The sequence below is a fragment of the Martes martes genome (assembly GCF_963455335.1).
Source record: "Martes martes genome assembly, chromosome: 8".
Classification (NCBI taxonomy): Eukaryota; Metazoa; Chordata; class Mammalia; order Carnivora; family Mustelidae; genus Martes; species Martes martes.
The window spans coordinates 53,072,293-53,085,604 of record NC_137895.1 but is presented as its reverse complement, the minus strand read 5'-3'; the positions used below and the strand labels follow the sequence as shown (position 1 = coordinate 53,085,604).

At 35.5% G+C, this 13,312-nt stretch overlaps 1 protein-coding gene across 1 annotated transcript; it reads left to right on the top strand.

Annotated features, from left to right (window-relative positions):
• Positions 1-978: 978 nt before the first annotated feature.
• On the top strand, positions 979-10,474 carry CD69 (CD69 molecule). The gene is made up of 5 exons (XM_080811337.1): positions 979-1,295; positions 5,817-5,939; positions 6,927-7,126; positions 7,475-7,578; positions 9,363-10,474. Exons 1-5 carry the CDS (start codon positions 1,232-1,234, stop codon positions 9,469-9,471), a joined length of 600 nt encoding a protein of 199 aa, XP_080667463.1. The 5' UTR covers positions 979-1,231; the 3' UTR covers positions 9,472-10,474.
• Positions 10,475-13,312: the final 2,838 nt, after the last annotated feature.

The window sequence follows — 13,312 nt, the reverse complement described above, 5'->3', positions numbered from 1 at the left end:
TTGACTGAAAAAATGGAGTGGAAGCAAAAAGAGCCCTTAAGACCAACATGTACCTCTACATGTCTTAGGTTAACAAATAAATACGATGGCCAAACTAAGCTGTGGTCGATGATAATTCCCAACCCACTCAGGTATAATACTTCCACAAAGGCTTTAATCTGAAAACACATAGTCTTTAAAGAGGTGCTATTAATGATGAAAATTCTGGCAGCAAGATCAGTAATGAGTGATATTTTGATCTCCTCCTTAAATCACTACACACAGACATTCTGCCTTTATAGCTCATTGGGATGGTATTGATACCATGGCAATACATTTTTTTAAAATAATCACACTCCAAATGTCTGGCACCTCAGAGATACAGGAAAATAATCTAAAATAGGGAAAATTCAGAGAAGAATAAGATATTAGGACAAATTAGGGCAATCTAAATGAAAGTCAAATATGACCAAAAAGTTAACAGGAGATAAATGAAACATAATTTAAGATACAATTTTAGAACATAGAAAGGAAGTTCCAGACCACAAGGTTTCTATTTCCTTAAAGTAAGTATGTACTAAATGATACCTTAAAAGAACTAGTCCCTAGGGAAGAAGTGAACGATAACCCTCTGACAACCAATTGATAGTTTCCAAAGTAAAATTCTTCCAGAGTGGAGAGAGATTCATGAGGACAGAGATCTTAAAATTCTCATTGAACAGTAAATCCTCTCACCCCAAACAGTGTCAGGTTCATATCGCATGCTCAATAAATATCAGTCATTAATTAAATAAATGAATGAGTTTCCAAGGGAAATGATTACTCTCCAAATTATTTCCACCTCAAAGTTAGGAATTCGTAACTTTTCATTCTTTACTTAATATGTCGTCTCCTAAGTTATTTGTGTTCTTCACAAATTTAAAGAAGGATGTCTCAGATCCTGGGAAAACCCCGCTAGTCTCTTCACGCTACACCTACAGTTGTGAGAAAGCACATTGCAGACAACAGGGAAAACCCGCAGCTCACCACAATAACACGTTGTAAACTGTCTGGGCCGCTGGAGCATAAATTAAAGAGAACTTATGTAGTTGAGTGGTTCGGAGGCAGGAGGAAGAGGGTGGAGACAATACAACGGAATATAAAGACTGAGATAGGTCATAGACTCAAGAGACTCGACTAGAGCTTCAGCAAAGACTTTCGCTCTAGACTGGCTTGGCCTGGGATTAACCAGGGAATTGTGACTAGAACAAAGATGAATTCTGAAGATTGTTCCATAACAGAGAACAGCTCCTTGCATCCAGAGGGTGGACAACAAAGTAAGTCAGACCTTTGTTATACAATGTCAGTCTGTCTTTCTCTCACACACATATACCTGTCATATCTCCTCTCTCTCTCTCTCTCTCTCTCTCACACACACACACACACACACACACATCAATCTATCATCTAACTGTCTGTCATCTATCATCTACCCCTCTGTCCTCTGATATTAGCAGTATTTTTTTTAAAAAAATGAGCATTTGTCTTTAGAAACACTTGATTATGATTTACTTTGGTCCAGGTAAAGGAGAAAATGAGAACAAGTAAATATTTCTCTAACCATGAGAAGACAGGATACCTGAGATTTGAGGGAAACCACAAAGGTGGATTTCTGAAGATCGTTAGAAATCTGTTTTTGTTTCAGTTTATATCACATCAATTCTTCAGATTTAATTAGAAAACTCCCAGCATTGGCCCACTGCGTGTGTTCACCACCATTTTTCCATAACCCTCTGTACGTGCTTCGGGAAGCATTACTCCTCTTTAGAGCAATGGTTTTCCCCGTAACCAAGTACATTCATTGCCTTCACCTTCCATCCCTGTATGCTTTCTGTTTGCTTCAGCTTGGGTTCCCATGACAGCACCCTCCAGTTGCTGGGAATGAGGGTTTCCAATCTTTGAAAGAATAGCTATAAAATTTTCTGAACATTAACCATGTCCAGAGGTATTTTCTTAGGAGAACGTCATGAAAAATTCTTGAAAATACAAACTTCTGTTTTCTGTACTCTTCATGGAACTCTTCCGAACTCTTCGTTTCATCATTCTGTTTCCCCCTTTCAATCTTGGGCTTCAAATTCTACGCGAATCATACATGGTTCTTCCTTTCTTTTGTTTTTCATCAAAATACATCAAAATAGGATTATCTTAGCTATTTACCTCTTCCTCTTTTCTGTTCGTCTATTCTGTCCACAGATCTGTTCTACTTCTTATTACTAGAATGCTCTCATTGTTTCTCCTATAATATGTTTCTGTGAATTTTTCTTGACTTCTGTTTCTGTCTCTTCCTATCTAATTAATAAGATGCTCCAAAACACTAGCATGTGGCAGGGACAGTTTACTTATAAGCAAAGTTATCCAGTAATAAAGGGGTGTGTTACGAACAACAGAGCTAAACAATCTGGAGGAAGGGATTATTTTGTGAGTGTGTCTCTTAGACTGATTTACTTTAAAAAGACACCAGTCACTTTTGATAAACCCATCTTTTACCTAAGAACACAGAATCGACTGTAGATAACAACTGTAAGCCACAGAGATTTTTGGTGGCTAGGTAGCCATACTTTCATGGCCCAGTTGAGCTGTTGAAAAGGAGAAATGTACATAATAATATATACTACAATAGTGTAATATATATAATATAACATAGTATCTATTATGTAATATAATATAATAATAATATAATAATAAAACTACTCAATAAATAGAGAGCATAGTTGAAAGGACCTAATTCAGGGATCCTCAGCTTTTTCTGAATTCATCCAATTTCCTGCTGAATGTTTAGTTTATGCTGCTCTTGTGGCTGCTTTATTAGTATGAACAATCCTTGAGCATCACTTCTGGGTGTCTCAATATACAACTGTGGATTTATTTTCAGTTTCTTCATTAGTGAACAAGGACCATAATCAGAGCGGAAGTTTGCTGTTGGGGCAGTGTTTTGTCACCTAGGTGATAAGTCAAACTGTGAGTAACAATAGCCCTCACGAATGGAAAACGAATGTACAGTCTGAGAATCATGTCCACAGCTTACCCCTGGATAAGCCAATAGACTGGGCTAGGCTCTGAGTCCATGAGCTATCCAGATGGGTTCGTGTGCACTAAGGAACCAGAACTGTTGCTTCATTGAGTCTAAATGGCATGATTGACTCTCACATGGGGAGAAGTGAAACTAGACAGACAGCTCTGAACTTGTTACCCTACCTACCAAGGGCTGCTTCCGGTGATCGACTGATGGAAAAAAGGAAGATTTGCTTTGAGAAGCTGTGAGAAATAGAAGTAGATAGGGGCTTGGTAAAGGCTTCTCTTGCAAAATCTCAATGCAGACCTACACTGGGAAAAACAATCCCCAGCAGCAAAAACTGAGTTGGCAACCAATAAACAATGAAAGAAAGCACATCTCTTTGCTCAGTTTGACTTTAGAGAAATGTTTAAGGAAAAGAAATACAAAAATTTCAAGATATGTTCTCTGCTAACATCCTTTTAATTATGAAAGTCATACACATTGAAAAATAGGGTCTGTTTGCATTTGAAGCTATTTTGTATGGCAAACTCTAATATCATGCAAGTGGCCATTTTACATTTCAGGTTTTGAGAATGTAATAGGGAAATATGGATTTTTCATGAGGCCAAATTTTAAAAATCCTGAGAGCTCATCCTGGAAAAATCAAATTCAAACTCTGGACACAGAATCCACTCCACTTCTTCCTTAATTATTTATTTATATTCTAAAACAGATATTCTTCTAGTTTTCTTTAAACTAAGAATCATCATTCACATCAGATTCATATTCCATAAAAATATTTCTTATTGGTGAAATCAAATTTTTTACTCTGTTCCAGCATTATATGGAAGGTAAATTAAATAATTAACTTCCACATAGCATTTGTTGTTTAATGTTGTTATGTTTCTTCTATTATTTTAACTTCTCTTGGAAAATTCAGATATCTGACTCCTTATTCACATATTTTTAATTGAGGTATAATTTATGTACAATGGAGGCACAAATCTTAAATATGCAGTTTAATGAATTATAACAATTCCAATCAACACTGAAATTTTCTCTTTTAAAAAAGAATTTATTTATTTATTTGACAGATAGAGTGAGAGAGCATAAGCAAGGGGAGCAGCAGGCAGAGGGAGAGGGAGAAGCAGGCTCCCCACTGAGCAAGGAGCCTGATGGGCAACTTGATCCCAGGACCCTGGGATCATGACTGAGCCAAAGGCAGGCGCTCAAATGACTGAGCCACCCAGGCACCCCTGAAATTTTCTATCACCCTAGAAAGTTCCTGTGTTTCTTTCTGGTCAAATTACATTTCCTACACACATAAAAGCAATCACTTTTCTGATTTATATCACTATAGTTTAGTTCAACTATTTTTTAAAGCATAGTTTACACATATTGTTACATTATTTTCAGGTGTACAACACAGTACTGCTACATCCCTTTATGTTATGCTGTGCTCGCCACAAGAGTAACTACCATCTGTCACCATACAGCGCTACTACAATATCATTGACTATAATCCCTATGCAGTGCCTCTCAACCCCATAATTTACTCAGACTTACTCATTCCATAACTGGAAGCCTGTATCTCCGTTTCCCCCTTCACCCATTTTACCCATACCTTGATCCTCCTTCCCTCTGACAACCATCATTTTGTTCGCCATATTTATAGGTCTGATTCTGCTTTTTGTGTGTTCCCTCATTTGTTTTGTTTTTAAATTCCACACATGACTGAAATCATATGGAAAAAAAAAAGACTTCTTATTTTTTCAAGATTCTATTTATTTATTTGACAGAGAGAGAGAGATCACAAGTAGGCAGACAGGCTGGCAGAGAGAGAGTGGGGGAAGCAGGCTCCCTGCTGAGCAGGGAGCCCAATGCAGGGCTCGATCCCAGGACCCTGAGATCATGACTTGAACTTAAGGTACAGGCCTAACCCCCTGAGCCACCCAGGCACCCCATATTTGTCTTTCTCAGCTGACTTATTTCACTTATAGTTCAGCAATTCTTGAAAGTCGTATCAATGGAAATATATATTATATGATTGTATCTGCATATTCTTTAGTCAACATTTTTTATATTCATGCATTTTGTTGCATTTATCAGTTTTTTTAAATTGCTAAATAGTATTCAGATATACCATAATTTATCTTTATTCTTGTTGATGGATATGTGGGTTATTTCTAAGACTTGGCTCTTAAGAGTAAAGCTGCTATGAACATTCTTGTTTTATACAAGTCAAATTGCTGGATCATAGGGTAGGTGTATATTTATTGTATAAAAAAAGTTCCCAAGTTATTTTTCCATTTTACTCTCCCATGAGTGATATATGAAAATTTCAATTGCTTCACATCTGTACCAGACACACCAAAAAGTACCATCAATCTTTTTTTTTAATTTTCAGTCATGCTAGTTGTAGCTATTTATATAACAATTCAGTATTTTTTATTCATTATCCATGTCTGTTGTATTTATGTCATTTCTCTTAAACAATAACTACACAGAGGTCAAAGTACTATGCTTAGGATGTCCATTTTATATGTCTTCTAGGATAATCATATACTTAATAAATGTTTTTGTGATTCAAACAATAAAATTATGATATATTTAGAATTTTTGGAGCTACTAAGTGCACAGATTGGGAAGATATTTTATGATCTCATTATTATCCCTGATTTGTTTCACTCTCCCAGCTCACTCAAAATTTGGGAGAAATTAACTTATAAATTTCATATAAGAAGATAAGGAGGCATTGAAATGTAAATGCTGCCTGAATTCATCATCAACTTTCTCTCTTCAGATAATGCAGCCAGACCTCATTTTGCAACACAGCGTGAAGGGTGCCTTCAAGTTCCTGTCCCATGTGCTGTCATGAATGTGGTCTTCATCACTGTTTTAATCATAGCTCTCGTTGCTGTATCAGGTGGGTCTGTACTTCATGAATTCTTTGAGTCTCTGCTGTTAGCATTCATGTCCAGCTGAAATCAACAGGGATTACTTGGTCTAATTAATGAGAAATCCTGATCAATTTAGAATCACCCCAATTATGATATATGGCTGATTTCTTCACGAATACTAAATATAATTCCATATTCCTTAGATGATCAATGCCGAGCTTTCTGAGTTTTTGAGAACTTCTTTACAAGTATTAAAAGTGTCTATGTTTTATAAATTATTGTGGGGGAAAATTACATTTGAACATATTTTAAAATCTGAAATAAAGGGATTGATTTAGATCCTAACTAAATAGACATTTAGTTAGGCAAAAAAATTTGGGCTTCACACTCATTGTTGATAGGAAAAAATAGTATCTAATCTACAAATTAATCAAAAATTTGTCAGTCTTTCGTCTTTTATCTCCAAGACCACAGAATGGTGGTTATGGACAATTTAAAATATATCTAGAATCTCCCGAAGAGTCAACTGTGACATGGTATTCAAAACATATAGCAACACCAAGATACGTTTGTGTCTTTACAAACAGGAAATTTTACAACTTTATGAAACATCCTGAGCCAGAGATCTGTCTTTATTCTGAATTAGTTCCCTGCAAATTATTGTCCTTCATCTCCCCAAAATAGTGTTATATTGACTTCATTGTAATTTATAATGCCCTTTCCCCTTTCCAGTCCAAAGACTACTTGCAAGATTTTTCTATTTTCCTACCCCTTTCTGAGATTATGGCCCAAAAGACATCCTCTTACTTCTTATACCCTGACAATAACAATGAGGCAGAACAGATTAGACAAGGTGAGAACCTGCCTTCTTCTTGCTTTTCTCAGAATTCACTCCTTGTCTCTCATCCTAAACATTGTCACCTAGCACTGCACAGCACCCCCTGAACTGATTTCGCATACTGTGAGTATTTACTTTCTTTTGTTACTAAAACAAACCACTTTCCTGTTCACAGTGGGCCAATACAATTGTCCAGGCCAAGATATATCCTCTTTGCCATCAAAGAACCACGTTTCTTCATGCTCGGATGGTTGGATTGGATACCAGAGGAAATGCTACTTTACTTCCACTGAAAAGAGGGGCTGGATGCTGGCCCAAAACTTTTGCTATGAACAGGACGCGACTCTTGCATTCATTGATTCTGAAAAGGACATGGTAAGATAGTATTCAAAAACAATTTCATAAACTATTGCTATTTTTTAAGAGAGATAATCTGTGATTTCTTTCTGCTTCCATTGTACCTAATGCCCTTGTAGGAAAATTTAGTCACAGAAAGTCATATGATCAGTCTGAGGTCGCAATCAGGGTTCCATTTAATCTTACAATTTGCTTTGATTACTTAATGACAAAGACCAAAAATCGCAATGAGCTTGTCCTAACTAGAGCTAATAAGTGATCAGCTTTGCTATCATGCCTTGAATTGAAGCTTCTCAAAAATAGGGTGAATTACATACTTATGCAGACGGGTTATTTAATACACACCTCCTTTATGCTTTCTTCAAGAGCTTTTTAAAACAACATGTGGGTATAACTAATCATTGGATTGGGCTGAAAACTGAAGATAATCAAACATGGAAATGGTCAGATGGCAAAGAATTCAACAACTGGTAAGTTTCAAGATGTCTTTTTTTTATTTTTTTATTATTAACATATAATATATTATTTGCTCCAGGGGTACAGGTCTGTGAATCGTCAGGCTTACACACTTCACAGCACTCACCATAGCACATACCCTCCCCAGTGTCCATAACCCAGCCACCCTCTCCCTTCCCTCCTCCCTCAGCAACCCTCAGTTTCTTTTGTGAGATAAGAGTCTCTTATGGTTTGTCTCCCTCCTGATCCCACCTTGTTTCATTTTTCCCTTCCCTACCCCCCAAACTCTCCAGTTTGCCTCTCAAATTCCTCATATCAGGGAGATCATATGATAATTGTCTTTCTCTGATTGACCATTTCACTCAGCATAATACCCTCCAGTTCCATCCACGTTGTTGCAAATGGCAAGATTTCATTTCTTTTGATGGCTGCATAGTATTCCAGTGTGTGTGTGTGTGTGTGTGTGTGTGTGTGTGTACACACACACACACACACCACATCTTCTTTATCCACTCATCTGTTGATGTACATCTAGGTTCTTTCCATAGTTTGGCTATTGTAGACATTGCTGCTATAAACATTCGGGTGCATGCACTCCTTCGGATCACTACATTTGTATCTTTAGGGTAAATACCCAGTAGTGCGATTGCTGGGTCATAAGGTAGCTCTATTTTCAACTTTTTGAGGAACCTCCATGTTGTTTTCCAGAGTGGCTGCACCAGCTTGCATTCCCACCAACAGTATAGGATCAAGATGTCTCTTTATCTTCCCCAGAGTGGCAGCTCAGGGAAGCCATTTTTCTTTCAAAGCACTGTTGGATATGACGGTTGTGTCCTTACGAGCAGAGCATTATCAATCTGATTTATATGCTTATACTCCTTTGAATTCTTTAAAGAAGGGTTTTAACATTGTTATTTTTTTCTTTTTTTCTACTTGGAAGTCATACAATAAATGCTTCTAGTAATTTTGTCTCAGCAAATTTTAGTGTGAATAATAGACTCAACATAGTCCAGAAATAATTATGATGATGCAAAAAGAAACACAGAACATTGACAATCTCATATACATTTTTTCCTGATAAGCTGACTTTTTAAAAAATAATTCCCTTTTACTCTTTCCCAGTTGTCATCCTCAGAGGAATAAAGCACAATATTTCTAATAGCAAATTAGAAGCTTCTATGAACCTGACAGAAAACTGGCTGCAGAACAGAAGATGTTGACTTTAATTTTATTACCTGTAATTGATGTACATTTTGAAGTTTGAAGAACATTTTGTATAGTCAGTGTTAATGTTTGTCATCTGAAAACCCAGAACTGAATAAATTTCTTGCCTTCTAAATAGTTTTATGATGATTCCTGATATGGAAAATAAATTCAAATTTCTAGAAAAGGCATTCTTAATATGTGTCCTATGGTTCTTTACATGCAGATTGGCTTCAGGGGCCTTCCACCCTCTAACATTGTATGCCTAACGGTTGAATGTGTAAACTTTCTGGGAACTGTTTCTCCAGGGGTTTAGCTGAGAAATAGCCAAGACTCAGTCCTCTGGTGGTATGCCGCCCAGATAAATGGAAGTCTTTGTTCTTAGCTTTTTATCTTCCTTCCACAGACCCTTTCACTCAATTTTTGTTTAGTGTCTCTATAGATTCGTTTATGGTCACCTGATCACCTGACTTGCTTCATGAACTCCTACCAAGCAAAAAAGAAATCGGAGGCTACCCTCGCAAACTTTATTCTCATGTAACTGAATGAAAATGATGAACTGAAAATAATTCTAAGTTTCTTTATCGTTTGACAGGTTCAACGTCACAGGATCTGAGAACTGTGCATATCTGAATAGTACGGGGGTCAGCAGCACAGCCTGTGGAAAGAATTTACACTCGATATGCAGCAAAGCTGCTAAATAACGAGATAACCTATTTGCTTTTAGACTATTATAACATGAACTCGAGAAAATCTGTGTTGATCAATGCTGCTCCACGGTCAGAAATTTTCCACAAAGACTTGGTGAGAAAACTTTGTCTTATTTTGGAAACCTTCTTCCAAACAAGACTATGGAAAAAAAGAAAGGGAAATTCCAGGAATATCTGCAGTGTGGAACACTCCTGCCATGAGCTGAAAAAGTCACAGGCTGACTGATCGTTACATCCAAGAATGAGAAGAACAACTTTAAACCTTATGGATGCACTTTATATTTTTTAGAATTTAGAAATAATAAAATAACTAGGCTTAGAGTTATTATTTATTGTTAGATGACTACCAAAACTGAGTGTGCTTCGTGTATTTGCACTATTTGAAAATGTTAGGTGGTGGTATTAAAAACCGAATGTAAACATAAGAGATTTTAACTGGTCACACGGACATTTAGTCTAAATGCATTTTTTTTTTAAAATCAGAGAACATGTGTAAGTGGACAAATGCTTACGAAACTAAGCTTTGTGATATTTTTCTCTTTTTAGAGAAGTTTGCCAGGTTACTGAATCATTTTCCCACCAAAAGTGTGGGATGATCATGTATTTATATTGTTGTTTTTACTTCTGTGTAACTCATCTTTTTCAATGATACATAATTCATTGTCTTAAGAATCTTACATGTAGCATTTTACAGAGATACAGACAAAAACAAATATGAGGAATATTTGTGAAATGGATGAAAGTATTGGAAAATGTGCAATATGTGATGTGGCAAATTCCTATCAGAAAAACTTCTGTATTATTCAAACTTGGAATAATAGTAGTCTTACCTGACTATAAATGTGTACCTTTCCTAATCAATTCTACCATGTGCAATGCTTCTTATGAAGTATTTTCTGAGTGCAATAGTGTTTCTTTGTTTGTCTTTTGTATTCAATGCCATTATAAGCTGATTACATGTATGTTAAAATAAAAGTAGGATTGCCAATTGGTTTCTAAGAAATGTCCATTTCTTGAAATACACTAAAAATTATATATCATACTAGAAAAAAGAATACGAAATATTATAATTTTTTAAACTTATCTATAGTAAATCCTTAGCTTTGTAAGTTTGTACTTTTTGAACTGTTTTCATATATATTTCCAAAAGAACTATATTTATTTTTCTGTATAGCTGATGCTCAGTGAACGTTCTAATTGACTTGGGAAGAATATATGTCATTAAGGTTTTTTTTTTTAACTCTATTATTTTCTTCCTTTCTGTTATTATTCATCACCCTCATACTAAAGGGGCATAGGAAATTAGGAGACCCCTAGAGTCATCTTGGGAGGACCTGTTTATAAAGCTCACCTTCTCTCCAATAAAAGTTCAACTGGTCCTCATAACTGATGGTCTGAAAGCATCTTGTTCAATTTTGAAGCTCCCGACATAATTTAGTAATTGACCCAAAGTAATCCATGAAGGAGATACAAGGCATTGTGTTAATTTCTATGAGATACTTCAGTAAGGAAAAATTCTGTTACTTTCAAAAATATTCTATGAATGTATTTCATAGTATTCTCTGAAATCTTCTCTGAATGCTATTCTGAGATCTCTAAACTGTTGTCCTTAGTATAGCATACTGAAAAAAAAAAATGTGGATTCCAGACATTGTTTAGTGATACAAAATATAGAGGTTCCTTCATCTCCATGTTCTTCAGTTCCCACAGCTGTAAAATGAAACAAATGGCCTCCATCTCTAATATCCTATCATTAGTAACAACAATATGCTCCTGAGTCACATGAGAAAACAATGTCTCTTAATTCCTGTGTTATGAAATGTGTAAATGGAAAGGATCACTAAAAGCCAGAGCACAAGAGAAATACTGTCTGTTTCATCTCTGCCACTAGCTAGTTGCCCAGCTGTTTTAGTTAGCATTAGTGAGAAATACCCCCAAATTGGGTAGAAATTAAATTAATACATGAAAATTAGCTTAGAATAGTACCTGGCTCAAAGTAATGTATTAACTTTTAGTGATGATTGTTATAAATGGACACATTTTGTCATTAAGTTTGCAATATTGGCATAAAGCACCATTTCTACATAACATGTATACTTCTGCATAGCCTGTCTTTCTTTTTGAAGGGGCTATTTGTAAAACAAACAGTAATGTAAACAATTACATTAGGGTAGTTAGTGATGAAGCATATAGTAGGGAAAGTGTAGGGGGCTGTGGAAGTGTATTACAGATATATACTTGATTTGCTCCTGTGTGCAAGCATTTAGCTAATTTTCAAAATGTTGAATTTATAGACTATATTCATCCCAGATAATTATGTTAATATGTACTGAAGGTAAGTAGCAGTTGTCTGTGTTTTATTTGGCTTTTGCAACATAATTGCAATTCCTTCCTCTAAAAAGAGTAATAACTCCTGCTTATTTCACATAAATATAGGAATTCAATAAAGTTTAAAAGAATTTTTTAAATAATCAAATGCCATTGATGTGTTAGGTCCTTGAGCCATTATTGAATTGATTCAAAATTTTTATAATACTATTATAGAAATTATCTTTCTAAGCTTGTTCTCAATTTTCATAATTTTGACTAGATTTTAACACATGAAAATCTATAATAACTGAGATTAAAATGCTAATAAAATTCTAGAGAAAACATGGGAAAATATATGACCAGAAAGATTGCAGATGATCACATAAATTGGTATAGTTTGGCCTTTAGAATACAGTTTCAAGGGGCACCTGGGTGGCTCAGTGGGTTAGGGCCTCTGCCTTCGGCTCAGGTCATGATCCCAGGGTCTTGGGATCGAGCCCTGCATGGGGCTCTCTGCTCGGCGGGGAGCCTGCTTCCTCCTCTCTCTCTCTCTCTCTCTCTCTCTGCCTACTAGTAATCTCTGTCTGTCAAATAAATAAATTTAAAAAAAAAGAATACAGTTTTAAAATACTTATCAAAAGCCCTAAAAAGATTCCATATTTCTTTTGATGTGATAATTTTGGGGGGGGAGGGAGGAAGAAGGACACTAAAGAAATAATCTCTGATGTTCAAGACATAACCACAAAAATGTTTATCAAAGAGCTATTTTTACTAGTGATAAATTGGAAATCAAAATTAAAGATTTGGTTAAATAAGTATGATTCTACTACATGATGAAATAATCTGACAACAATGAAAGATAACAGTAAAAAGAATGTTTAGGCATATGGGGGAACATATACACTATTATTGTTAAACCAGGTAAAATAATATAGCCAGCAAGATTCTATCCTGTTAAATGTTAAATAGAAATACAAAAAAAAATAGATATGCTTTGTGTTTCTATATGCTTAAAAAGAAAACTATGAAGGTAATCACAATGGTTTTCCCAGAGTAATAAGAGTAAAGATAACATTTCTTTTCTTCTTTATGTTCCTTTACAGTTTCAAGATACTCTATAAAAAATATATTTAAAATAAACCCAAATATAATATCATTAAAGAATTGCTTTATAATTTAAAGTACAACTCTATTTTCTAGTGACCAATTACAAATATTAAAAATTAGTTTGCTTTGAAGCAGACCCAGAAATAAGAGAACAAACTAATGGTTCAAGAGGGGAGGGGGGCGGTGGGATGGGTAAATGGGTGAAGGGGAGTGGGAGTTACAGGCTTCCATCTCTGAAATGGATAAGTCAGAAGTAGGAAAGGCACAGAACAGGGAATATAATCAATGATAATGTGCTAACACTGTACGGTGACAGACGGTAGCTACATTTGTGGTGAGCACCACACAAGATACTGACTTGCCCAAACACTATGTTGTACACCTGAAATGAATAATATATTTGACACCATATTTCAAT

Coding starts and splice junctions, on each gene's coding strand:
- CD69 (XM_080811337.1), top strand. CDS start 1,232: ATGAATTCTGAAGATTGTTCCATAACAGAGAACAGCTCCTTGCATCCA. Junction 5,940..6,926: donor AGCTCTCGTTGCTGTATCAG/GTGGGTCTGTAC, acceptor TCCTGTTCACAG/TGGGCCAATACAATTGTCCA. Junction 7,127..7,474: donor TTGATTCTGAAAAGGACATG/GTAAGATAGTAT, acceptor GCTTTCTTCAAG/AGCTTTTTAAAACAACATGT.